This window comes from Rhinolophus sinicus, chromosome 17 (assembly GCF_057876585.1).
Source record: "Rhinolophus sinicus isolate RSI-liver-muscle chromosome 17, RSI-T2T, whole genome shotgun sequence".
In the NCBI taxonomy this organism is placed as follows: Eukaryota; Metazoa; Chordata; class Mammalia; order Chiroptera; family Rhinolophidae; genus Rhinolophus; species Rhinolophus sinicus.
This window is the reverse complement of record NC_142517.1, coordinates 132,102,423-132,130,000: the sequence shown is the minus strand read 5'-3', so window position 1 is coordinate 132,130,000 and position 27,578 is coordinate 132,102,423. Positions and strand designations below refer to the sequence as shown.

General features: G+C 37.1%; 1 protein-coding gene across 3 annotated transcripts in view; it reads right to left on the bottom strand.

Annotated features, from left to right (window-relative positions):
* THSD7B (thrombospondin type 1 domain containing 7B) overlaps nucleotides 1-27,578 on the bottom strand; it is an 800,685-nt gene that overhangs the window by 359,523 nt on the left and 413,584 nt on the right. For all 3 annotated transcript variants that reach the window (XM_074335740.2, XM_019752567.3, XM_088793974.1), the window contains exons 8-10: nucleotides 27,153-27,344; nucleotides 24,882-25,116; nucleotides 16,504-16,619 (exon numbers count right to left, since the gene is read on the bottom strand). In XM_074335740.2, the coding sequence (XP_074191841.2) occupies nucleotides 16,504-16,619; nucleotides 24,882-25,116; nucleotides 27,153-27,344 (543 nt within the window). The remainder of the gene's footprint in view (nucleotides 1-16,503; nucleotides 16,620-24,881; nucleotides 25,117-27,152; nucleotides 27,345-27,578) is intronic.

The following is a 27,578-nucleotide window of genomic DNA, read 5'->3' as shown; positions in this document are numbered from 1 at the left end:
TGACAACTGGCGATGACCAGCTCAGTGGTTGGACTGAGAAGAAGCTCCAAAGCACTTCCCAAAGCCAAACTTGGTCATGGTCATTGTTTGGTGGTCTGCTGCCAGTCTGATCCACTACAGCTTTCTGAATCCCAGCAAAACCATTACATTTGAGAAGTATGCTCAGCAAATCAATGAGATGCACCAAAAACTGCAACACATGCAGCTAGCATTGGTCAACAGAAAAGACCCAATTCTTCTCCACGACAATGCCCTATTGCACGTCACACAACTAGTGCTTCAAAAGTTGAACGAATTGGTCTACGAAGTTTTGCCTCATCTGCCTAACTTCACCTAACTTCTTGCCAACCGGCTACCACTTTTTCAAGCATCTTGACAACTTTTTGCAGGGAAAACGCTTCCACAATCAGCAGGATGTAGAAACTTTTTTCCAAGAGTTTGTCGAATCCCAAAGCACAGATTTTTACACTATAGGAATAAACTTATTTCTTGTTGGCAAAATGTGTTGATTGTAAAGGTTCCTATTTTGATTAATAAAAAATGTGTTTGAGCCTAGTTATGATGATTTAAAATTTACAATCTGAAACAATTACCTTTGTATCAATCTAACATATAATATCTAGGGGAAGAGAAATCTAGGCAGAGTGAATACTTTGTGCAAAGGCCCAGAGTCAAATTCCAGAAAGAACAAGGGCGACAAGAATGCCTGGATCACTGGATACATTAGGGTGCAGAGAAAAGACAGAAAAGGAGGTCAATGTTTCCACATGGAAAAAGAATTGGATTCTGATATAACACATAAAAATTAATTATTAAAGACATATGTAAAATTTTCTGAAGAAACGGTAATATTTGTATGTCTTTGAAATAGGAAAAAATATCTGAAAAGGCAAAAATGAAAATCAAAAACTAAATGATAGTTTATTTGCCTTTGTGGTTCTGTCTGGCATTGTAGTTTAGTGGTATTCTAAGATTTTTTTTTTAATCTGTTTCCCTCTTTTTATGTTATATGCCCCAGTTTGGATTTTTTTGGAGTGTTTACCATTAAATTTATGTAAAAGAAATCTTCACATGTACAATAGTCCATTTTCTTCAGCATGCATCTTATTTCCATTCCTCTTTGCAAATTCAGACCTTCAATTCCTCCCATTTTCTGTTGTTATTGATGCAAATTATTCATGTTCATCGAGCTACCAGAAAACAAAAGACAATATGGCTAAAGAAAATCATATATCATTATCCACCCTAAATGTAAATGGACAGAATTCACCAATAAAAAGTCACACAGTAGCAGATTGGATCATAAAACAAAACCCAACCATATGCTGCAAGGATACAGACTCAAAGTGAAAGGGTGGAAAATGATACTCCAAGCAAATGGTATCCAGAGAGAAGTGGGTGTAGTCATACTTATAGCTGATGAAACAGACTTCATGATAAAAAAAGGTAACAAGAGACAAAGATGGACATTTTATAATGATAAAGGTGACAGACAATACAACAAGAAGACATAATACTTATCAACATATATGCTCCCAATCAGAGAGCACCAAAATATATAAAGCAACTACTAACGGCACTAAAGAGAGAAAACGACAAAAACACAATTATTGTAGGAGACCTAAATATCTCATTGGCATTCATGGAAAGAACATCCAAACAGAACATCAATAAGGAAATATCAGCTTTAAATGACACAATAGACCAAATGGACATAATTGACATTTACAGAGCCTTTCATCCTAGAACAACAGGATATACACTCATTTCTAGTGCACATGGAATATTCTCTAAGATAGACTATATGTTGGGATACAAAACTAGCCTCAGCAAATTGAATAAGACTTAAATCATACCAAGCGTATTTTCCAACCACAATGCTTTGAAATTGGAGAACAACTGCAAAAAGAAAGTGGGAAAAACCACAAACACATGGAGATTAGACAACATGCTACTAAAGAATGATTGGATCAAAGAAAAAATAAAAGGAGAGATCAAGAGATACATAGAAACAAATGAGAATGAAATACATCATATCAAAATTATTGGGCTGATGTGAAAAGAGTATTAAGAGGAAAATGTATACCATTACAGATCTATCTCAAGAAACAAGAAAAATCCCAAATAAACCTAACATCTTAAAGAACTAGAAAAAAAAAAGAACAAATGAAACCCACAATCTGCATAAGGAAGGAAATAATAAAAATTACAGCAGAATTAAATGAATTAGAGAACAAAAAGACAACAGAAAAAAAATAATGCAACAAAACCTTGTTCTTAGAAAAGATTAACAAAATTGACAACCACTTGGTTAGACTCACTAAAGTAAAAAGAGGAAAAACACAAATAAACAAAATAAGAAATGAAGGAAAAGTTATGACAGATACCAGAGAAATATAAAGGATCATACAAGAATGCTATGAAGACTATATGCCACCAAATTCAATAACCTAGAAGCAATAGACACGTTCTTAGAAATATACAACCTTCCTAGACTGAATCATCAAGAACTGGAAAATCTAAATAGATGGATCGATAGTAAGGAAATTGAAACAATCATCCAAAACCTCACCAAAACCAAAAGTCCAGGACCAGATGACGTCACTAGTGAATTCTACCAAATATGCAAAGATAATTTATTTAATATTGTCCTCCTCAAACCCTTCCGAAAAAGTTAAGAAGAAGCAATACTTCCTAACTCGTTTTATGATGCCAACTGTCACCAAAACATGGTAAGGACAACACAAAAAAAGTACAAGTCAATATCTCTGATGAATTCAAATGCAAAAATCCTAAACAAAATACTAGGAAATCGAATACAACAATACATTAAAAACATTATATTCACAATCAAGTCAGGTTCATTCCAGGGACACAAGGATGGTTCAATATATGCAAATCAGTCAATGTGATATGGCACATAAGCAAAATAGAGGATAAAAATCTTATGATAATATCAATAGATTCAGAAAAAGCATTTGACAAGATACAATGTCTGTTTTATGATAAAAACACTTAATAAAATGGGTATAGTAGGAAAGTAACTCAACAGAATACAGGCCATATATGACAAACCCTTAGCTAATATCATACTTAATGGTAAAAAACTGAAAGCTTTTCCTCTAAGATCAGGAACAAGACAGGAATGCCCTCTTTCACCACTGTTATTCAACATAGTGCTGGAAGTCCTAGCCATAGTAATCAGACAAGAGAAAGAAACAAAAGGCATGCAAATCAGGGATAAAAAAGACAAATTGTCACTTTTTGCAGATGATGAGATACTTTAGAAAACCTTAAAGAGTCCACCAAAAAACTATTAGAAATAATTAACAAATGCAGTAAAGTTGCAGGATACAAAATCAATGTACAAAAATTAATTGCATTTCTGTATGCTAACAATGAAATTTCAGAAAAAGAAGTGGAAAATAAATATTCCTTTCACAATTGCAACAAAAATAATAAAATACCTAAGAATAACCTTAACAAAACATGTGAGGGATGTATACACTAAAACTATAAGATAGTATAAGAAATTGAAGAAGACACAAAGAAATGGAAAGATATTCCATTTTTATGGAGTTAAAGAATCAACATAGTCAAATGACTATATTAACCCAAAGCAATATACAGATTTAATGTAATCCCTATAAAAATTCTGATGGTATTTTTTAAAGAAATAGAACAAAAAATAATCACATTTGAATGGAATCACAAAAGACCTCAAATAGGCCAAAGCAATCCTGAGAAAAAAGAACAAGGCTGGAAGCACACACTCCCTGACTTCAAATTATACTACAAAATGACAATAATCAAAACAGCATACTATTGCAGAAAAATAGACACAGAGCAATGGAATAGAATTGAAAAGACAAAAAAAAAATCCACATCTATATGGGCAGATAATTTTTAACAAAGGAGCCAAAAACATGCAGTGGAGAAAAGAAAGCCTCTTCAATAAATGGTGCTCGAAAGATTGGAAAGCCCTGTACAAAAAAAAAAAAAAAAAAAAAAAAAAAAAAAAAAAGGACGCTAGACTGCTATCTGTCACCATATAATAAATTAATTCAACACGGATCCCTGAAACAATAAATTGCACAGAAGAAAGCATAGGTATGAAACTTACAGACCTTGACTTCAGAGAAGATTTAATGAATTTGACCTCAAAGGTAAGAGAAGTAAAAAAAAAAAAAAGAAAAAGGAATGGGACTACATCAAACTAAAAAGCTTCTGCACAGAAAAACAAACAAACAAACAACAACTACAAAAAAACTATCAACAAAACAAAGAGGCAACCAACAAAATAGGAAAAAATATTTGAAAACACCACCTCCGATAAGGGGCCAATATCCAAAATATATAACGAACTCATACAACTCAACAACAGCAACAACAACAACAACAACAAAATAAACAATCCAATTTAAAAATGGGCAGAGGACTTGAACAGATATTTCTCCCAAGAAGACATACAAATGGCCAACAGACACATTAAAAAAAAAAAAAATGCTCAACCTCACTAGCTATTAGGGAAATGCCAATCAAAACCAAAATGAGATACCACATCACACCTGTTAGAATGGCTATTATCAACAAGATAAGTAATAACAAGTGTTGGAGAGGCTGTGGGGAAAAGGAACCCTCATACACTGTTGGTAGAAATGTAAGTTGGTATAGCCACTATGGAAAACAGAATGGAGGTTCCTTAAAAAATTAAGAATAGAATTACCATGTGACCCAGCAATCCCTCTCCTGGATAACTACCCAAAAAATCTGAAAACATTTATCCGTAAAGATATAGGTGCCCCTGTGTTCATTGCAGCATTATTCACAATGGCCAAGACATGGAAACAACCAAAGTGCCGTTTGGTAGATGATTGCATAAAGAACATGTGGTACATATACACAATGGAATATTACTAGGCCGTAAGAAAAGATGAATTACTGCTGTTTGCGACAACGTGGATTGATTTTGAGATTATCTTGCTAAGCGAAGCAAGTTAGACAGAAAAAGTGGAGAACCATATGGCTTCACTCACGTGTGAGATATAAACCTGAAAGCAACAAAAAAACAAGACAAACAAACAAAAACTCATAGACACAGATAACAGTTTAGTGGTTACTAGAGGGTAAGGGGGTCGGTGGGGAGGTAGAAGAGGTAAAGGGGGTCAAATATATGGTGACGGAGGGACATTTGACTTTGAGTGGTGATCATACAATGCAATATATAGATGATGTATTATGAAATTACATACTGAAACCTATATAACGTTATTGACCAATGTCACTCCAATAAATTTAACAAAAAATAAATACAAATAAAATAAACTATTGATAAATTCAATTACATTAAATTTAAGTGTTTTTGCTCATCTAATGACAAATCTCATCCTGAATGGTAATAGTTTTTTTACTACATGGAACCAAGCAAGGTTTACTTCAGAATGTCATCTTCAAAACAATAAGAAAAATGATCCAAGCACTTATGATGTTTCATTCATTGGCCAAGTGCTTTACAAGAATCAACGCACTTAATCCTAACAGTTAACTCCTAAAACACAGTTAACTCTTGTCACTCCCGCTTTGCAGGCCAGAGAATGGAGGCATAGAAAGGTTTTGTACCTTGTCCAAGGTTGGTGCCAGTAGTGGTAGAGAGGGCTTGGAACTCAAGCAGTCTAGGTCTGGAATATGTGTTCTTACTCTGCAGCCAATCACCCTACCTCACCCTGTTCCGAATCCCTCTGCTCCTTGAATGTTCTCAGCCCAGTGCGCGAACAATTGCAATCCGGTACTCAGGGTTAATGTGTTAGTCAATGGATATGGCAACTGTTTCCAGGAATCAAAATTGAAAGAAAGTGAGGATCCTGGTCCCTAGAAAAAGCCAATAAGAACCACGGCCATCGTCATGGGCATATGCTCCATGTGGGCATACAGGGCCCCAGGTTCAATGGAACTCTTGGTTTTAATAGTCTGCTGCAGCCATCTTGAAATTCTTAATAATTTTTTTATTAAGGCACCCCATATTTTCCTTTTGCACTGGGCTCTGCAACTTATATTGCTGGTCCTGATAAGAACAGATAGTCATGTGGGAAATGAGTAAGATCCTCTTGGTCTTTGGATTCATTTTTTTCTCCTTGGAATCACACATTCAGAGAGGTGAGAAGGAAGGATTTGCTCAGTCCTGGAGTTCTGACAGTTGTTTACTAGTTTTGTTTCTCTCTTAGTACTTAAGTCCCTGGAGCAGGAGAGAGGGATTACATAATCATCCAGTTACAAGAACTCCATGCGCTGAGTGAAGAACTGAGTATACACCAGGTCATGAAGACATGCTATTAAACAATGTTGAGTTATAATAATGTATATGCTTATCTACAATTCACATTTTTTTTATTCAAGCAAACAGATTCTCCTCATTACTTGCCCAGATAATTGAATGGCATCATAATTTTCCCACTGATTTCTAATGCTGTCTAACCTCATTATTTCCAGTACTATCTTGTCTAATATAATCTATCTGATTTTATCACACTCATGCTTAAAATTTAAATTGTCTATCAGAATTCCAGATAATGTCCAAACTTCTGAGAATAGCATAAGTCTCTTCATGCGCTGGCTGCTGCATATTTCTCGAACACTATTTCTTGTCACTCCCCCATATGCATTATGCATCCCAAGAGTCACAAGCTGCCTGTAGTTCATTTAATTAAAATGTACTCTCATACTGTGAAACCTCTGCACACATATACCTTATACTACCTGTAAGATACTTCTACCTCATGTTTACCTGGAAACTCCTGATGGACCAAACCTCACCAACTCTGACAACTTAGCTAGATCCAGATCCCTCCTCTGTGGCTGTACAATACCCTGTGCTCATTCGTGTTATAGCAAAAACAAAAACAAAAACAAAAACAAAACAAACAAACACGAAAAACAAAAAACAAAAAACAAATTTAAAATTTAAAAAATGTATGTCTACACACTTGACTCTTCTTTGAAAATGTCCTATGATTGAAGTAACCTTGTCGTATTCATCTCAATATGATTAGCAGTCAATACAAAACTTGGTGTTGTTTTAATAAGCCCTAAATAAGGGATGTACTGAACTAATGATATGTTCATCCATTACCATTCATTCAACAAACAGGTAGGCACTTACTTTGTGGCGGCCACTATTAAATGGTTTAAGCAGTGAACAGCATACAGAGCTTACTCAGAGAACGGTAAGTGCTATGAGGAAAATAACATGGGGTAATTAGCGAGAAAGAGAGTGGGGAGAATGGGGGATTCCTAACAAGGTTGTTAGAGAAAGACTGAGTCATGACACTTGAACTGAAAACAAAGTGTTGACCAAAAGGCCCCTAAGCCAAAAGCTGGGAGAAGTACATTTTAGGGAGAAGAGTATTTAAGGGGGAAGTCTGAACAAGATAGGACAAGCTTGGTCAGAAAGGAGGCCAACACAGTTAGTGGAAAGTAAAGGAAGAAGTGGAAGGTAGGATGTGAGTTCACAAATTTGCAAGGCAGCAGACTGTGAGAGTGGAACCCTGCTGATGGTACCTTCATGTGAAAGGTGATTCTCATTGTCCCTGGACTCTCTCCACCTCCCTCGCTTGTATCTCCTTTGGAAAGAATAGTGGCATCTAAATCATGACTTTGGGAGATGGAAATGAACATGTAGCTCCTCTTCCTTGCTCCTTCTCTTTCTGCTCAGAGGATACATCTGCTCAGAGGACGTACATCTAACCTTTTCTCAGCCATACTCATGAAAGCTTTTAGGTATCCAACATGGGCTGTGACCAGGTGGCTAAGAATGTCTAATTCTGGGGTTGAGAATCAGCTGATATTTTTATCTCTCTCTGCTTTGACTAACTTTCAATTATTTCTGAATTTGGGTTGGGGCAAAGGTAGGTGGACAAAGACTTCCTTAATGTCCTAGACCATGTATGAGCTTGTTGGTTACATGTAAGTCATTTCATATTCTATGCAATGTAATACAATATATAGTTAAGAAACTCCTACCACTGTTCTGCTAGATGAAAATCCGTCCCTCCTTTTCTCCATCCTTCCCTCCTTCTCTGCCTACACATACACACACACACACACACACACACACACACACGCACACATCCTTACTTCTAAGTGCTTCTTTTGTTTATTAAAATAACTTTTATGGCTTGAGCCTGAGTACTCATGGATCCTACAATGTACTCAGGGGAGACAAAATATGAAACAGACAAGGAAGAACTTATCACATATTGAGTTCCTATTGCTGAGCTAGCCTCTTCATGCAGGATAAGAAAAGCCTAGGAAGTAAGTTGTCTCATGAATGCTACATGTTATATCTATGTTAAAGATGAGTATATACACTCTCAGAGAGGCTAACTAAGTTGCACAGCACACAACTAAGAAGTGGCCACACCAGGAGTCCATCGTAAGTATGTTAGATTCCAAAGGTCAGGTTCTTTCTACTACACAGGAACAAACTAGAGAAAATTTCAAGACAGAATACAGTTAAGTGCTAAACTAAATATAATCAAATCTCAGTTCAAAAAATGTTGTTGCCATTCAGCAATGGGAGAGAATGTTGCTGGCTCAAGTTAGAAATGAACATAATTCCAACAGAACTTGTCATTGCATTCATGCCATCTTCATTCCTACTTTGGTTATCATCTGCAAGGCCTCTAAATGAAGTGATGGCAAGCATATTTTAGGTAGCAGAGAAAACGAAATATAACTAGGAAAGATTGCAAATGACAGAGACTCTAGCATACTTAATTTGGGATGTTTTATTCTGTATCACTGAAAATCTGTCATTCAGTAGGTATTCTGATTTATCTCCATGTAGTAACTTAATTTTGAAGAAACTTCAAGAGATTCGCAGAATATCCAGTGATAATTTTTCTATTAAGAAACCTAAAAGTTGCTTGTCTAGGTTTAGACCTGAGCAATCTACTTCAGTTTAAGTATGAATTTACTATCTTCTTGATTTTTTTTCACCATACATGAATTATTTGATGTTCTTATAAATTGACATATAAAGATCCCAACAATTAACTCTACCTCTAATTCTTGGCTTTGTATTAAATAAACTATTCAATACAAATTAAATAGTTTCTAAATCTACCATCATAATAACTAATCCAGTAAGTCAAAACCTCCTGAAATCACATCTAATTTAGAATCACATTAAAATGCAACCAAAATCAAGGAAGTTAAAAACAAGGTATTCTTTTTAATTGTAGAAAATTGTTTAATAAACTTAAAGTAACACCCTGATAAATCAAAGCTAAATTATTCTATTTTGTTATAGGAAATACACTGAAAGTCTAAAAATAAACCCCTAATTAGAATGGGTACCTTGGTTCCTGAAAGACAACTCATTACCTCCATAGGCAAATAAGGATCTGATTGTGTTGCATTGTATTGTCTGCAGAGAATTCTAGAGATATGAGAAAGAAACCACCCAGAAGTAAAAACATTTTGAAAGAGGATTTACTTCCAAAGAAACACAGATTTTTGCTACTAAGGCTAAGAATAAATCATTATAAATATCCATATGAGCCACAGGATTTATTTATGGTAATGTAGCTTGACTGTTGGATAAAGGAGATTAATAGCGCTTTAAAGAATCTACTACAGATGCAAACTAAGAAGACATAACAGTGGCTTTCTGGGGTAAAGGACAACACTGCATGCCTTAAATCCACATTTGTTTATTTTGTTTGCTTTTTATTGATTTTGTTTGATATGTTAGTTTATTTTAGAACACAACCAAGACAACACTGTTTTTGGTAGAGTATTTATAGGAATGATAGCCTAGGCATTTGAATAAGAATTCAAGTACACACAGACTGCATATTTGGTTTGGTTGAAGTAAAACGCCAGATCACACTTAAGGTGAGTCCTTTCTCCTCCCAGTGTCTGTTCTATAGGAAGGTGTTATTCGACTGCATTTATATTCCCTAGAGCTTCATTTTCCTTTCTATATTTCTCACTTATTTACAACAGCTCTCTTCCCAAGCTGAAGCTCTAAACGGTCTTTCGTTTTGCACTGAAAATAAGCAGGTAGGTTTGGGCACTTCTCTGCCTATAGGTCAGCGCTCAGAGGAATTGGTGGAAATGTAAGAGAAGAAAGAATGAGTCATGGTCTGATTCTCTGCCACAGAGCTGAGCTCAGGTGTCCTGGAAAGGTCAGTCTCAGTGGTGAACGACCATTCTCCCAGTCTAAGGGACGAGTTCCCACACTCAGTTCCAGCTGCCTTTCTGCACACTCCCCTTCCCCTTCCAGATGGGTCCTGACCTTAAGGTGCTGATGGGCAGGCCGTGGTGATTGCAGGACCTGGCACCAACTGGGCCATCAGACTCTCTTACTTGGTAAGTTGAGTAAAGAGCTCGAAGGGAAGTTTTTGACAGTGTTGGGTGTTTGACTTGAAAAAATGCGTAGGGTAGGGATTGGGACAGCAGTTCTGGGGCTCTATATCTGCTAATTATGAGAGTGCAGGGATTCAGCGGAAGCTCCTTACAATGGAGCAGGACAACAGGTGTGCACAGAGACGCAAAGGAGGGTGGGAGGAGGAATCGCACTGGCTCTAAGAACTGAAGAGAGGAGCCTGGGTTCCTGTTTGCATTTCTAGTTCCCATAATGCCCATGTGAGTTTCTTTTTCTTATATTTGGAACGTCTGTACGGTTTTCTGTTTTAACGTTTCAATGAGTCCCTTTTTACCTAATGTAGCTGAAAGGACTTTGATCTTTGAAAACCAAAAGAGACTCAATTAGAACAATCTGGTAGATGCAGGTTACATGTTCTTAAAGAATCCATTGACTCAAGGTTCAATTAAATGTCTCTATATTTCAGTGGTTCTCAAACTTTAATGTGTCTTAGAATTTCTTAGGCAATTTGTTTAAAAATGCAGATTTTGAGGCCTCAGTCCAAAATTCAAAATCAGAATCTCTTAGGGTTTTAGCGAATATCTCAGGCAATTCTGAGCTAGAAGTCCATGGACCACACTTGCAGAAACCTGTTCAAATTATTCTAAATTTTACCCGTGAGCCAATGTAGGCTACTGAAAGACTGTATGTGACCATAATTGTGCATTTCAACATTATACCTTTGGGTTTTATTAAAACAAACAAACTATGAAACCCTTTTTGCATTTCCTATAGATATATGCCTCAGGTTGGTAACCTCTATTGAAATGTGAAGTTCCAGTTGGAAATGCCTTTTAGGAATTAGCAATTAAATAACTTTTGTTTCCCCTGAGATACTCATAAAATTTCATTAAAAAAGAATGAGTAAATAGATAAATAAAAGGGATGGAATGGGTTTTCCTTTTACCCACATTTTCCAGGAAACCAGAGACCAATCTGATTGTAAGTCCCACATATTTTAATGCTAGCATCATCGTGTGTGTTCCTGCAATAAGCCACATAAATCATTTATGAAAGAAATTTAGTTGTAAAGGCAGATCAATGTTCCTTTTTGCCTTTTGTTAGGTTTGTTTAAGTATGTAGGTTTTAACTGGCATCCATTTATTTGACATGAATTTACTGAATTCTATTCTGTATTAAGTTTATTACCAAGGAATTTTGGGAATGAGAACTGAAAAGACTCCAAACTTCAACAATTTCACATTCTTTCAGAGGGACACGAAACATACTTATCAATAGCTAAAATGCAACGCATTCATAGAAGGTTATGGGACTCAAGAGTGAGGAGTGGTTTTTCTCCAGCAGGAGGGTCAGGACAAATCCTGTAGAGGAGGAGGGGAGTTGATTTGCTAAAATGGGCAAACCATAGAGATGGAGAGAAATATATTATCAACAGAGGGAATTTCTGATTTTCCTTACTGACTTCCCTCATAGCACCCTGAATTTCTGCATGACACGCACCACATTTTGTAACTGCATATTTTTTTTAGGTAATTATGTGTTTGGTGCCTCTGTCTTCCTCCCCTAGACTGTACTCTCCACAATGCAAGGGTGTGTGTTTCAGTCAACACTCTATGCATATACACACAGTACCTAGTACAGTGCCTGGAACACAGTAATTTTTTTTGCAGACATTTATTGCTGAATGAGTGGTCAAGAGCCTTGGACTCCAAGTGGTTTCACCATTTATTAGTTTTGCAATCTTAGGCCCTATAGCTAAGCCTCTATTTCCTCATACATAAGATGGGGTTCTAATAGTTCTTTCCATATAGGATTGAGGTAAGAATTAAATAGGATAATGCACATGAACATATTATAGCTATTATTAATTTGATAAGAAGAAGCAATGATATGAAGCCAAACCTGTTAGTGATAAGAGTTTGAATTTGTCTAGCTTTTTTTTTTTTTTCCCTACAACTTACCCAGCAAGGCAACGTAGAAAGTTTAATTTAAACTGGTATATTGACCTGGTCCTTGCTCTTACTAGACCAGATGACTGCTTCCCGTGAAGATCCTGGTGCCTCATTTATAGAGCTGGACTAATGGAACAGCTGTTCCTTCATTATCAAACTGTCCTACCAGTCAGTGAGGTGGCACACATAAAAGCACACACATAAAAGCAATGTGTGATAGGTCTGGAATATGCAGAGCCCGTGTCACAAGTTTGAGAGTACCAGGCTTCAATTCCTTTTTATCAAACAGATAGATAGATAGATAGATAGATAGATAGATAGATAGATAGATAGATAGATAGATATAAAGATAGCTATATAGAGAGATACCATTATGGGATGTAAAGTACAGAATAGGGAATACAGTCAATGGTATTGTAATAGCTATGCACGGTTTCAGATGGGTGATAGACTTGTTGGGGTTATCACAGTGAGGTATGTAAATGTCTAGTTATTATGTTGTTTTATACACCTGAAACTAACCATATTTTTTTAAAAAGAATCTGCATTAAAAAAGAGTTCTTCCATCCTCGTTAGTTGAGGTGGCCACGTGCTCAGGCCCAGCCGTTCCTGATCTCTCAGTTTAGGTAAAACCACTCCTCTCCACCCCACACCTCACTCTGTCCCCACCTGCTGGTCTGGCCTCAGCCCATGATTCTCACTTTATAATGTTGACCATGTCATTGCTTTGCTCAAACATGTCTAATGGACCCGACCCTCACCTAGAGGTTTCTAACCAACATACAAGTGTCACCTAGGAGCTGGTCAAAAGGTACAATTCCAGGCCCTGTCCAGGTCTACTGACTTAGAACCAAACCTGTATTTTAATAAGACACCCCAGGGACGTAATAAGCATTTTAGTTTGAGAAGCACTGCTTAAGTACACTATTTTCCAAAGTATCTTTTGAAGGACACTATCAAGGACAGAGAACCAAAGCCACACCTTTCTTTCTCTTTACAAGGCATCTGTTCATTCAAAAAATATTTACAGAGTGACAACTATGCCCCATACTATGCTGGGTTCAGAGGATCCAGTGGTGAAGACAACAGGCATGGTCCCCACATTCATAGATTCACAATCCATCAAGGGCAATGCTAACAAGGGACGATAAGTATGAGAGTGTCATAAAGGGTCCATGCCAGATGCTGTGGGATGCTCTAGTTAATCAGGTGGGTAGGGGAGGGTCTAATGTAACTTGGGAGATGAAAGCAGTGTTCCTGAGGAAAGGCTGCTACAACAAGTCCCTGCAGAAGCACAAATTGAGGGCCCAGGCAGGAAGGGCAGCTAAACACAGTGCCAGCTTCACACAGTAGGTGCACAGGCTTGGAACGACTAGAGAAACATTTGACTAGTACCTAATCCATGCAAGGCATTGCTATAAGTGCTTTCTTTACATATACATGTGATTATTAACCCTGTTTTACAAATGAGGAAATTGAGGCACAGAGAGATTAAGTAATGTGTCCACTGTCACAGCGCAAACCCTGGAACTCAATTCCAGCCATCCGGCTCCAGCATCTATGGTCTCAGCCAACACACTCTACAGTATTTGAGCTGGGAAGAACATGATGCATTCAAGAAGCTGAAAACACACATGTATCCAGAGTTCAAACAGTGTTTGTTCATACTCGTATATCTATGGTCCTGTTTTATCATAACAGGGGGAATGCATCACCAATTAGCAGCAGATTCTGACAACTCAGATTTTTAAGAAACATCCCATAGTTACTGAATCAGAATTTCTAGCCATCGAGTTGATAATCTTTATTTTAATAATGCTTCCAGATGATTCAGAGGCAATGAAGATTGAGAACCATAGGTTTAGAGGTAACATTTCCTCTAATAATCTCCTCCCTCTCATAGCCCGCCCCAATTAATCCATCATTATTTAATAATATGTTGGTGCCAAGGTATAAACTAAACATGAGGGTAAATAGAACTGAAGTGGAAAGCTGGAAGAAATCTGAAAATTGAATATTTGCTCCTCCAGGTCCCTTGGCTGCCAGGCTGTGAAAAGAATTATCTAAGCTTGAAAAATTGGAGGCAAAAAGAGACCACAGAGGCTTAGAACTATTTTCATTTCAATGCCAACATTTAAATAGCTAATTGAATTTCTGGAAATTGGAGTAAAATTTCAAATTGCTAGAAGAGCAATTATTTCACACACCCTATGATGCCTCCATTTTAGCCAGTGCTAGGAGAGACTCTCAGGAAGCAGAGAGAATTTTCTTGAATGTTGAATACACCCAACAGCAATAACCCAGCTCTGGCCACAAGGGCACACTGGTTTAGCAAGACTGATATGCCTCCTAAGTGTCAGGGGGCCTTGAAAGCTGTACCACTAATATCTGACTGCCAATAGGGTATTCTTTTTAATTCAGTCTTTTCTTTTTTTATAATTATTTAACAAAGGAATTATGCTAATCTCTCATGAGGAGGAAACTAAAAGAAATAGCTGAAACTCAATAAAATTCCATCATCACAGATTATTTTATCTTCGTAAATTTTTCTACTTTTTATCTTTAAGAGCTTGAATGCTTTTCAGGTATGTTACTATTAAAACTCCAAAAGTCAGCCTCCTAGAGACTGCTTTCAAATAGTTCAAAATAGAGCTCATAGCTTTTCTGTCCCACTCTATCTGGAAATGACATTCCCCTGACTACTCTGAATAAACCCTGTTCATTCAGTTCAGTTACTTCAGCTCTTCATTCAGAAAAGTAAGTTTTGGAGAGTTTCTGGAAGAGATTGTTATTTCCACCCCTTGAAAGATCAGACAAGTATTCTCCTATATTTTCTAAGCTCTTTCATAGTCAATATATGTATTTGTGATTGTATTCATTAGTAAAGCTCACTGGATGCTACTATATTAATGCTGTGACAAAAAATCATTAAGAAGATGAAATGACACAGTTATACAGGTGCCCCACTATTGCAATATAAGACACTGATGATGAGAATCTTCAACAGCTGTCACTGCCCCTTTGCCAGTCACTGAGAGGTGGTCTGAAATGGCAGTCAGATCTTTGCCAGTGTTGGCCATGTCCCATGAAGATGTGTGAGCCCAAGTACATTCGAGGGATCCTAGCCCGATAGGGCTAGGATGTCTCAAAGAAAGATGTTAATGCCCTCAATCTCTGCAATGGGTTCTCTCTTCGCAGAGCTGCCTACTTCCGTTTTCTCCACTTCCAAGAGGCGAGGCAGCAACAGTGAGAGCCATGCCCTGCTTGAGAGGACATGGCTATCAAGAGAAGGCCAGGGCTGTGTGGATGAAACCCAATTTACTCTTGGTGCTAAGGTGAACATTCTTTCCATCCCTCCTTTCCTTGGATGTGCCTTTTCTTCCCGCGACAATGATAAGATCCACAGGACCAAGGCCAGGGTGTGAGACAAGGGGAGAGGAAGTAACTCCAGGTCTTAGACTGAAACTGAGCTTAGGGGCTAGGAGTACTTGTATCACCACATGAACTCGCTCATTGGGGCACTGCCATAAGAGTAGGGGAAAAGACCTGTTCTAAGAAAGAGGTTCATTTTATCAAAGGTATCCTATTTGTTCATCAGGACTTAGGTATTAAGTATTAAGTATGCCAGATCACAGCCCTCCAAATACACCCAGGCCTATAAATGATAACCATTAAAAGTAAAGAAATAAAAATCTTATATTGCCAATTTCTGTACATTGCCAATACTTTTTAAATTATGCGCCCTTGTTCTTCCTCAGGGTTAGTGACACAAGCTTGGTGCTTGATGCTCCATATTCTAATGATGATGCCTGGCATCAGCCTCCAAGCACAAAAGAACAACAAAGAAACTGTGAGGGTGATGACGTTTTATAAGGAACCACACATGAATGGTTGTACAAAATGCCACAACACAGGCAATAGAAGCTCAGTACTCCTGCAACGCGCAGCAGTGCTATCATGGCACATAATAACTGCAAATGTGTTCCTTGCTAAGTTCCGATGGATTTGGAAATCCAGAACTTCATTGACAAATTTTACAAACCAGGGTGACATGCAAATAAAAAGGAAGTGTCCTCACATTCCACAATCTCTCACTTATTTAGCAGTGGGAAAAACAGTCAGGTGATTAAGGAAGAAAGCACTAAGGAAACAATATCTACCTACCTGGTTGGCACAGCCTTGGGCAAGGCGTCCACTCACTGAAAGGGGTCACAATACAGTCTTTTTTGCACGGGAGGAGACAAGGGCGTACTGTTTCCGGCTGTGTAGAATCTGGACATCTGCCAATGTAAAGATACCATATCAATGCCTGCTGGATGAAGTAAGGGCTTTAACATAGAACCACAGGATTTCAGAACAGAAAACACTGCAGCCCTGCCGTTCCTTTTATAGACAAAGGAAGACAGACCCAGGGAGGTGAGGCTATTTGCCCACGGGCCCCCAGCCGGAGGCAGGGCAGGAGACTTCAGCTCTCTTCACCCAGACACCAAAATATTTGTTCCTATAATAGGAAACGAACAATCCCTGAAACTAAAGAAAGACAAATGCCAAGAAAGCATCTCCCCATCAGCATCAATTCAAATAACATTTGGCTTTTTCAGAATTCATATATATGATATATTTTTTTGAAAAGAGTTTTATTCAGGATAATATATCCAATCAGTGCTATCCTTCAAAATGAAGAGGAACATAAAGGTAATATATGGATATATTGGGAAACAAAAATCAACCATTTAAATATATTATACATTTTTTTATAATTAACAGAAATTTCAACTATTTAAATAATCAGAACCTGTAGATTGATGAGCTGGAGTAAGCAAGATATGACAGACTGCAAACAGCATATATACTAACTAGCATTAACAAGAGACACATTTTAATTCTGCCATTTTGTTGATAATTCATTTAATGCTCATCCTTGTGAGGAAAGTAATATAGTCTATGGATTCATAACCACTTGGAAGAACTAAAGTCTTAGAATATGGAAAACACGTTTTGTTGTTGTTGTTTTTTTTTTTTTTTGCTTGTTTTTTTTTATAATTTCAGAGGGCTAAAAGTTATGCTCATTATCTCTAAAACAGTGATATGCCAAGAAAATAGGAAAGCACCCTATAACATATATTGGCACTTTAAATTCTGTTGCCCATAAGTTTCTTATAAAGCACGGAGATTCGTTATGTATAAAGCCTGATAGTGTGAGCTTTGCATTAGATAGTCAGGGCTGAGGTAAGTGCTTTGCCTATATTATTTTATTTGTTCCTAATGATGATAGTGAAAGGCATTATAATTTTCATTTTCAGATGATAAAACTGAGGTGCTAAAATAATAAGTAATGGACCGAAGCTACATGGGCACAGAGCACTTGAGAAAATAATGATAGAAAAAGCACCAGTATAATATGTTTGAAAAAAAAAAATAATAATAATAATATGTTTGAACAGACAATGAAGATACTTTCCACTAGGAAAAAACAAAAAATGTAGAAGATAAAATTAACAACAAAATAATGGATTAAAATAACAAAGAGCTTATGAGAGGGCAATGATTTACATCAAAAGTCCACCAATTGCAAACAAAATGACCAACATGAAAACACAGAGATTGCCCAAATTTCAAACAGTAAGAAAAAGTAAGAGAAGAGATGATAATGGTTAGGGAGAAGAAGGAAAATAGGTCATCTAAGAAGGTGGAACAATCAGACTGACATCAGACCTCATGAATTTACATAGTTACAAAAATCAAAACATCTTCTTAGTTTTAAAACTTCATATACAATACATAGGCAAAACATGGGAGACTGAATTTGGCTGTGGAACAGAATGCATGTGATATCATAATGTGAAGATGCAGTGGGCAAAGGATGGGAGATGGAGGAAGAATGAAAGAAAGCAGAGGCTTGAATGTCCTCATCCACCAAAGCAGGGTGTCAGAGAGGCAATCTACACATAAATAAAATAAGAAAGTTGTTAGATGATTAATCAAAAATACTAATGTAACCAACCTAAAGAAAACAAATAATATGAGGAGTCGGGAGAAGAACTAGAGTAAATGGGCTATTGTTCCTTGCTTTCATGCAAGGAATGAAGGTGTGGACGTTTTAAGTTGAGAAATGAGGAGATATATAAATGATATGTGAAAATATATACCACGTAGCATTAGGAGCTAACCATCAGAAAGAGAGGGGGGAATAAGAAAATATGCTTGGGCTGGCTTGTATTAACATAAAGACACAGTGGGTAGATAAGAAACTAATAAAGAGGTTTCCAGTAGCAGGGCAGGAGGCAGGGAAGGGGCGGATGGGATCAGGGGTGGGTGCAGGCTTCTTGTTATATGTTACATATCTCCTTGTATATTGTTATGATTTGTGAATCACATGAAGGCTGACCCAGTCAAAATAAAGAGAGAGCAACTATTAAGAAGTGGTTGTGTTTGAGATGTGTGATACTCAGTGGAGTAGGAGATGGTTAGAAGTCTGTTGCCTCCTATCACCAGTCCCTCTGTATTATTTCACTTGTGCTACGAAGCATATCATACTTTGATAAAAATAAATTTAATTGGAAAATATATATACTCACAGGAAAATAAGTGCTTAAGTAATTATTAATGGCATTATTATTAATCATAACACAAAAAGCTGTCTATCAAATAGTTCAATTTGATGAATATAACAATTGAAAAACAAGAGTGTGTTAGAGTTTCTGTATGAGGACATAGTGTTATTTAAAGAAGCTACTCTGGGAAGGAAAATTTATGTCATACTTTAGTAGAGATAGCAAAAAACAATAAAATCATTCCCAAGTCCTTTATTTATACTCTGAAGTCTACTGAAATTAAACTGAACTGCTATTCATCCTAAGTCTTTTCCAGCCCTTCCTGGTATGTGGCTGCAAATAAAAGCACATTTTTAGAAAAGCCAACTTCCTGTGTGCTCAGAGGGGCAGGGTCACCCCACACTGACCTAGTACACACTCACTCATACATTCACCAAATAGCTTAGAAATACTTGTGGTGGGAATGTAGATTGGTGCAGCCGCTATGGAAGGCAGTGTGGAGGTTCCTCAAAAAAGTAAAAATAGAATTACCAAATGACCCAGCAATCTCTTTCCTGGGTAACTACTCAAAAAATCTCAAAACATTTATCAGTAAAGATATATGTGCTCTGATGTTCATTGCAGCTTTATTTAGAGGCCAAGACATGGAAGCAACCAAAGTATCCTTCGATAGATGACTGGATAAAGAAGATGTGGTATAAATACACAATGGAATACTATTCTGCCATAAGAAAAGATGAATTAGTGTCATTTGTGACAACATAAATGGATTTTGATATTATTATGCTTAAGTGAAATAAGCCAGACAGAAAAAGTCAAAAACCATATGACTTCACTGATATGTGGGATAGAAAACTGAAAGCAACAAAGGAAAGAGACAAACAAATAAAGAAACAAAAACTGATAGACACATACAATTGTTTAGTGTTTAACAGAGGGTAAGGGGGATGGATGTTGGTAGAAGAGGGTAAATGGGGTCAAATATAAGGTGATGGAAGGAGATCTGACTCTGGGTGGTGAACACGCAATGTGATATATAGATGATTAGTACAGAATTGTACACTTGAAACATATGTAATTTTACTAACCATTGTCACTCCAATAAATTTTAATTAAAAAAAAAGAAAAGAAATACTTGTGGTGCTGGCTTTAGACTTTCTGGAGAGAGTGGCTTACACTTCAGGGACTTTGTTCAATTAGGAGTGGGCATTAAACTCTTTTAGAGAAGTGATATTGCCTACTTTATTTACACTTTACTAGCATCACTTACAATAAATACTCACTGAGCATCATATCAGCAAGGCCTCCTTTCTCTCTGTGTTCTTCTGCTAAGTCCATAAGAGAGAATCAGTATCATCCCCTCAGTGGCAAAGTTCAAGCTCAGGTTATATTGCTTTTATAGAGGCCATGAACTGAGGGCTTTCTTGGAATGTGATTTCTGGTCTGATAGGAGCCAACTATTCCCCTGACAGGAAAATTGACTTCCTGTTCATTTCTTCTGCCAAAACAGTTGGCCTTTTCTTAAGCGATTCAACTTGCTCTTCCTTTTTATCTACCCCTTCAAGGATCATCACATTTCCAATTTTCATGAATTTCCTCTTAGTCTTCAAAAATATTCTCTTTGACCATTAGCAAATTATGTTCCCTGCACATCTAAAACTATAAAGTTGTATTTTCTGTATTGTACTGTCACTGACTTAAAAAAGGTTTTTGACATCTTTTGTGTTGCTATTTTCTTGTGTGTGTGTGTGTGTGTGTGTGTGTGTGCATGCAAATGTGCACACATGTGCATGCAAAATACATGTATTAATTTTGAAAGCCTTGATGGTGTAATTCCATCTTATGTCATGTATTTAAAATGCCAGGTCTTAGTGCATTGCAAATATTTAGTAACAGTAAGTGAATGATTGAATAGCATTCCATGTTATTGGAGACTGAAGACAGATGAGTCCCTGGGAATATTAAGCAAATGTATCCAGCTATTTCCAAACTAAAATTGAAGCCTTAAAACCCAGGGAAACATATGGATTCACTTTTTAGTTAGTAAACAAAGTCTGACCACTTGCCTTTGGTCATAACTTATACTACCTACTTTCATGTAACATTCTGATCCTAGAATGGCAGTGCTCTTGATAAAAGGATAAAGGCATTTCATTTCAACACATATATTTTCCTGGATTTGTACTGGCATATTCTATAACGATTGTCTCTTGGTCACCCTACAGGTTACACTATGCTGAAATGCACTAAATTGAGCTCTAAAGACCTGCCATTTTTCAGTTTGCCTCCAAAATGGAGATACAGACACACAATGCTACATTGTCTTGGGCAGTCCTCTGACCCAGGAACTGACATACCATCTCATTCAGCTCAGGGGGCAAACTTGACAATTTTTTAAACATTAATATTTAACAGGAGCGTTGCATTTCTGTATCTCACAGAATGCCAGGTATTTTAACATTAATGGCAGAAAGTGCCTTACCAGGAGGACCTTTGGAAAGCTTTGTGTTGTGTGTTTTTAATCTTTATTATTTTTTTCTACATTGTAGCTGAAAAAAAAAATCATTGAATCCTGAAACAAAACCAAATAAAACCCCCTAAATATCCCAACACACTCTCACTTCTGTTTCAGTTGTGCCCCAGTTAGTTCTCATTTTCTGATACGATCAGTTCTATTACTCATACAATGGTGACATTCTCATCTGAACAATTGCATGGAAACTAAAACACCAACCCAGGGAAGCAAGAACTTACAAGGAATACTGTGCATCCCAGTGCAGTGAGTTTAGAGATAAAAAACATTACGTTAGCCCATCTGTTCCATGGAGACATGCTTTTTCTTCTTTCTACCCTGAAGGCCGCTCTTCCTTTAGGATATTTTCTTCTGTCCTCTTGCTATTGCTCCACCCCTACCTCAAGGATTTCACAAATGGCAGAGTAACTTTATCCACTGCTATGTTTTTCACATGAAAAAGAACAAATATATATATATATATATATATATATATATATATATATATATATATATATATATGTATTTTTTTTTTTTTTTTTTTTTTTTGAAAGGGCAGAGCAAAGGATACTTTCTGCAGTTGATCATCTATCTCACTATGTGCTTCACTGGACAGTAGGTATTATTTCCTTAGCCCAATTAATCTCATTAACCTCAAGAATTTTAATTAACTTTACTAAAGTTAATGCAGGCTCCTTATGTTTAGTGGGATTGTTTGGAGACATACAGTAAGAATTAAAAGTAGGTTAAGTCTCCAGCCTCATTAACAGTGCAAAAAGTAATTAGCAATATCTTCGTGTGTGTGTGTGTGTGTGTGTGTGTGTGTGTGTGTGTGTGCATTAGGGAAAGCCTCTATGCAATTCATTTTTCGTTGCTGGTAAACTGAGCAAAACTGGAGGTTATTCACTCTATTAATATTTTAGTCTCATCTATGTAAAATTTCAAACAAATGCATATTCATTTGTGAATTATGCTTAAAACTATAAACTTTTGGTCTTGTGATTTTGGGGGGGCACAAAATACCATTAAGTTAACAGTTGAGTAAGTTTATGTGCTCCGATGCTTTAATAAGAAACTGTCATTCAAAGTAATTAGGAGGATATATCGATGAGGAAATAGAGGGCTACTTGAACATATAATCCAACTTTGCATGTCCCAATAGCTTTTAAAATGTGATGATAATTCATTTGGTAGGTGTCAGTCTCAATTCTAATACCCCTTTACTAAGAAATAAACAAATGGCATTCACATTGAGTGGATTTTTCTTGTTGTGATTCAGAGCTGAGAAGTTTTGTCTAAGGGAGAAGAAAATCAGACTTCAGGTATGCTAAATTTTCTCATCACTATAAAGAATAACAGTTTGCTGCATTTCATGTAAGGTTTACTCCTATACATAAGCCATATTTATTTCTATGTGTATATTCAAGCTAATATTTCATGTATCATTTTTAAACAGTTCAAAATTTACATCATAAGAATAAACATTAGTGAGGCTACAATCCTTCCCAAGATAAAAAGACTTCTCTTATTGGCATACTACCTTTATAAGCCTTTCAGAATTTTTTCATAACCCCATGAATCAGATTATCATCTGAATCAGGTGATATGCAAACATTACTGTCCACATTTTGCTATAACTCCCCTTGACTTAACTCAATCAGTCCACATGGTATTATGGGTACCAAGCAAGTTAAAATACGCAACTGACATAAGTCGGTGTTTCAATAAACATCACAAACAATGTAGGATTAGATACCACAGCAGAAATAACATTTATGAGTTAATAAGAGCAAAAGGTCACGTTTACGATCTGTGTATCACTCTTCCTGGCCGTCCCCTTTGCCAAAATTTATCAGTGCAAAGGATAAACATCAGTCTTCTGCAATTCACATCCAATTCTTAGGAAACCCTGTTACTTTCCTATACGTAAGTCTAGTTAAGTCATAAATTCATATAGTGTTATAGAACACTATAACCATATGCCAGACACTGTGCTATAGTCTGGGATTGCAATTATGAAGAACGTCCAACCTCAGCCCTCTGGAAGCCATATTTAGGAAGAGAGATAAGGTCTTCCTGACTGCACTTCACTTCAAGTCATAGTTATCTTCGCTTGCATTTGCAGAGCCATCTGTTCATTGGACATTCCAGTAGTATCTGGCCAGTCTGCACTATTTCTGCCACCAGTAGTTCATTTCCCTTAACTGAGCTGCTATGACTTTCCTTACACACGGTTAAAGTGGTTTCCATGGCAGTGTGGATAAGGCCCAGAGCCTGTCATCATGGTGCTCCAAGATGGAATTAATCAGGTGTCTGAGTTGCCCATGGCAGCAATACAAATTGGATTCGATCAGTCAGAAGAGCAAATGTATTTGCCTAGCTTGCCAGGAAAGCAGGGATATAATTAGGAGGGATGGGACCAAGGTTTGATGTTGCCAGGACTTGTTCTGCTTTAAGTTTCTGCTTCTTTCTGAGCATCAGCTTCACTCCCTCCTCCTGCTTTTTCCACCAGGACTAACCAGGGTGATGGCAACTCCCAGTTCTTTCGCTTAGAGCATCAGGAACAGAAAGAAGAGAGGGTTTCATGTCCCCATCGTGAAACTTCCTAGGAAACAGCTTTAGGTTGCCTGGTCTGCTCCAGCCCATCTCGGTGAGCTACCGCCCCTGTGGCTGAGTGGGGTCTTTCACCGCACGAAGAACACTACTTCAAACACGGCCACTTGGAAATCTCCACGCATGGGCCACTCACCCAGGCTCTGTATACTGCCTAGGCATAGGCCCCTTATATTTCCTTCTCCATAAGCCTTCACACATGGACTTGAGGAAGAGTTATGTCTCCTTATTATTTCTAGAGATGAAACTCCCACAGCTGAGTTCTCCATTCAATTACTCTTTTTCCTCCATCACTTGCAATTATTCCTGACTTTTTTTGATATCTATATCCTAATCTCCATGTCCAAATTCTCCTGATTTTTTGTTTGTTTGTTTTTTATTTACATCTCTGTGAACAGAGTATAGCATGCATTAGATTATAAACCTACTTGACGGCATGAATTAGTCTATTCAAAATGGCTCCATGAATTTATTATTCACTGCAGAAAAGATCAATGGGACATAAAGAAGTGTGTAGCACAACCCTATATTTTCAAAGATCATAACGTACCTTCATGTGGACTTAGTCTTTATGTAATTGAAAAAGTGTCAAAAATATTGAGATCAGCTCTAGAAAAGTTGATGACTCAAATAGACTCCACATTGTGGGCCTTATTTGCTGTAATCCATTAACTAATGCACATATTAAAACTTAGTAAAGCTACTACCTTTGTTAGAGACATATGTTTTAATGTTTAAGAGTCAAACAAAACAAAAGTATTTTACTCTAGCACAGATAGAGACATATTCAGTGCTTGAAAAATGCTTTTGACTAAAAATACTCAACAAAAATGCTATGCACTTTCAATAATCATTTATAATACCTTTTGGACATCACGTGTCCCACGTGACTCTTGACACAGAAGACCTTCCGTGTCTGAATGCCCACACCACATGTAGCTTCTCCATTCCAGCCAATGGTTGCATTAAGGGCAGTTACCAATGTGTCTTCAGAACAGGGGCCCCAAGGTGACGTCTCCCAGTAGAGTTGCATGCAGGAATGGTCATTGCATAAGCGATATTCATGGAGGGCCTGACTAGGGGGGCATGGTTTTCCACCTGCAAAAATTAAAATATAAAGAATACATAACCATTGCTATTTTTATTAATATGTTGCTGTCATTATTATTGTTCTTTTTTGTTGTTGTTTTTGCTATTTTGATGGTCCATAAAAATGGTCTTTTTGACAGAGCTTTCCAAAGGCCTGAGCCACTGCTCCTTTTTTCCATTCTAAGGCCATGGTTCTTTTGTCCTGAATGACAATATAAGGACAATATGTTGTACCATTCTCTAAAAACCAGGGAGCAGTCAATTAGATTTAAAAATAACTTTCCGAGAGTCATGCATCTCTGAGATAAACTCCAAGGAAATCTGCTTTTATTTTAATATTACTATGTGTACATAAATTAGTCAGTTAGATAAAATAGCCCATGACCTGGAAATGATGTTAAAGTGAACATATACCATGTTTCCCTGAAAATAAGACTTAGCTGGGCCACTAGCTCTAATGCATCTTTTGGAGCAAAAATTAATATAAGACCCAGTCTTATTTTATAATTTTACTATAAAATAAGACTGGGTCTTATATAATGTAAAGCTGGGTCTATAATATAATATAATATAATATAATATAATATAATATAATATAATATAATATAATATAATATAATATAATACCAGGTTTTATATTAATTTTTGCTCCAAAAGATGCATTAGGGCTGATTGTCTGGCTAGGTCTTATTTTCGGGGAAACACGGTACGTGTGTGTGCATGTGCACGCACATGTAAACACACACACACACACACACACACACACACACACACACACAGCCTATATACGGTCTCTCTTTCCTAAGGGAGCATTATTATTATCAGAGAACCATTTTAAGACATGCATCCACCATCAAGCAGTGCATTTCACTGCAATTTTAGAAATCCAGAAGTCGCTCTTAAAGTTTGGCAAGAAAAAAACCCATCCTTAAACCCTGAAATAATACCCGACAATGTATTATCCACTGTCTGGGAGACCAGACAGATGTGCATCTTTACACTCTTGGGTGAGTCAGACAATCAAATTCTATTACTGTCTTTTCTTTCACATTTTCATATCCATGCAAAAACTGGTATTTATCTAAAGTATTGATTTTTTCCTTTTCTTTCACACTATAATGTTTTATTCAGTGGGCCAAATGCTCAAAAAGATTTGTGAATTTGGTTTTGTTATTCTTGCTATTTTTTTCCTCATTAAATACTACTGACTTTTTATCCTCCTTTCAGAAATATAAAAGACAAGGGGGAGAGACACTGCACTTTAAGAATATGAAAATCTTCATTCCTCTTGACCCTGGCCCTCTTTCTCAGAATCACAGTACAGAATCGTGTTCAAAAAGGAGTTGCTCGCAGTCTGTGGCTATACTGCCCCGCTGTTCTAATGGAGCTGTAGGCAGGCGAAGCCGAGGGAGGGCCTGAGAGAAATGACACATGCTGTCTGGGGACAGAGACCATTGCTATAAATGATAGGAACAGCTGCTCCTCTGTTTTTTTTTCTGATGCCATCCTTTACATTCCGATAGCACATCTTAGCTTCTTCAAAACACTTTTATAGCCTTCATCCTTTTCCCTCTCACAACATGCCAGCATAACAGAACAGAAAGGGCATGCAGACCAGGAATCTTGCCGATGTTAGTGGCAGTTCCCAGTAAAAAAGCCATGCCTCTTGATTCCTAATTTGGAGCTCTTTTTACCAGACATCTTCAAATTATGTTTCCAACTGCATGAGCTATCCGAAGCTGGATGTGTATCAACTAAACTTTGTTTTCTTTCCTAAATTAGTATCATGAAAAGTAACATCCATCTGATTGCTATGATCTGTTCATAGGATGGGCTAAAATAGTTCATGTAAATACTGGATCCCAGCACAGACAAACTAGAGGATTGAAGAGAAAAGTCAGGCATGGGAAGGAAACTGTTCATTTGGATTCAGGGAATACACATATCACCTACATGAGGATACTTCCATGATATGACCTTCACAATTACCTATCGGAAAACAGTAACTGGGCAATCGACTTCTTTAAACCCTTCCTGTTACTCACCTTCTCCAGCTAATGCCAGGATAGTCCTTGACCTGGTCTGTTTCCCATCTGAGTTTTTATTTGAACAAGACTGGGAGCAAGATGACCACCCTGTCCACTCGCTCACCACACAATCCATCCTGCAGGGAATTTCACAAACCATCCGTTCAGGAGGAGGAGATGCTGGGCAGAGACTCCCTGATACCTCTTCTCCTGTAATCAACAAGATCAAGACAGATGCTGCTTAATGCACGACCAAGGCCAGTCCAAGGAACATTTAGGTTCATTGCTTACTATATTACTTCAGTTTAGCTTAGAAGACTTCACCTGGTGTCTAAACCAATAAAGTACAAAAAATGATGATTTCTTCAGCCATTCATAATATTTATGTCAAGAAAAACTGCCGGGAGATCATTTGGCATTTAGAAAGGTAGATACCACAGAAAA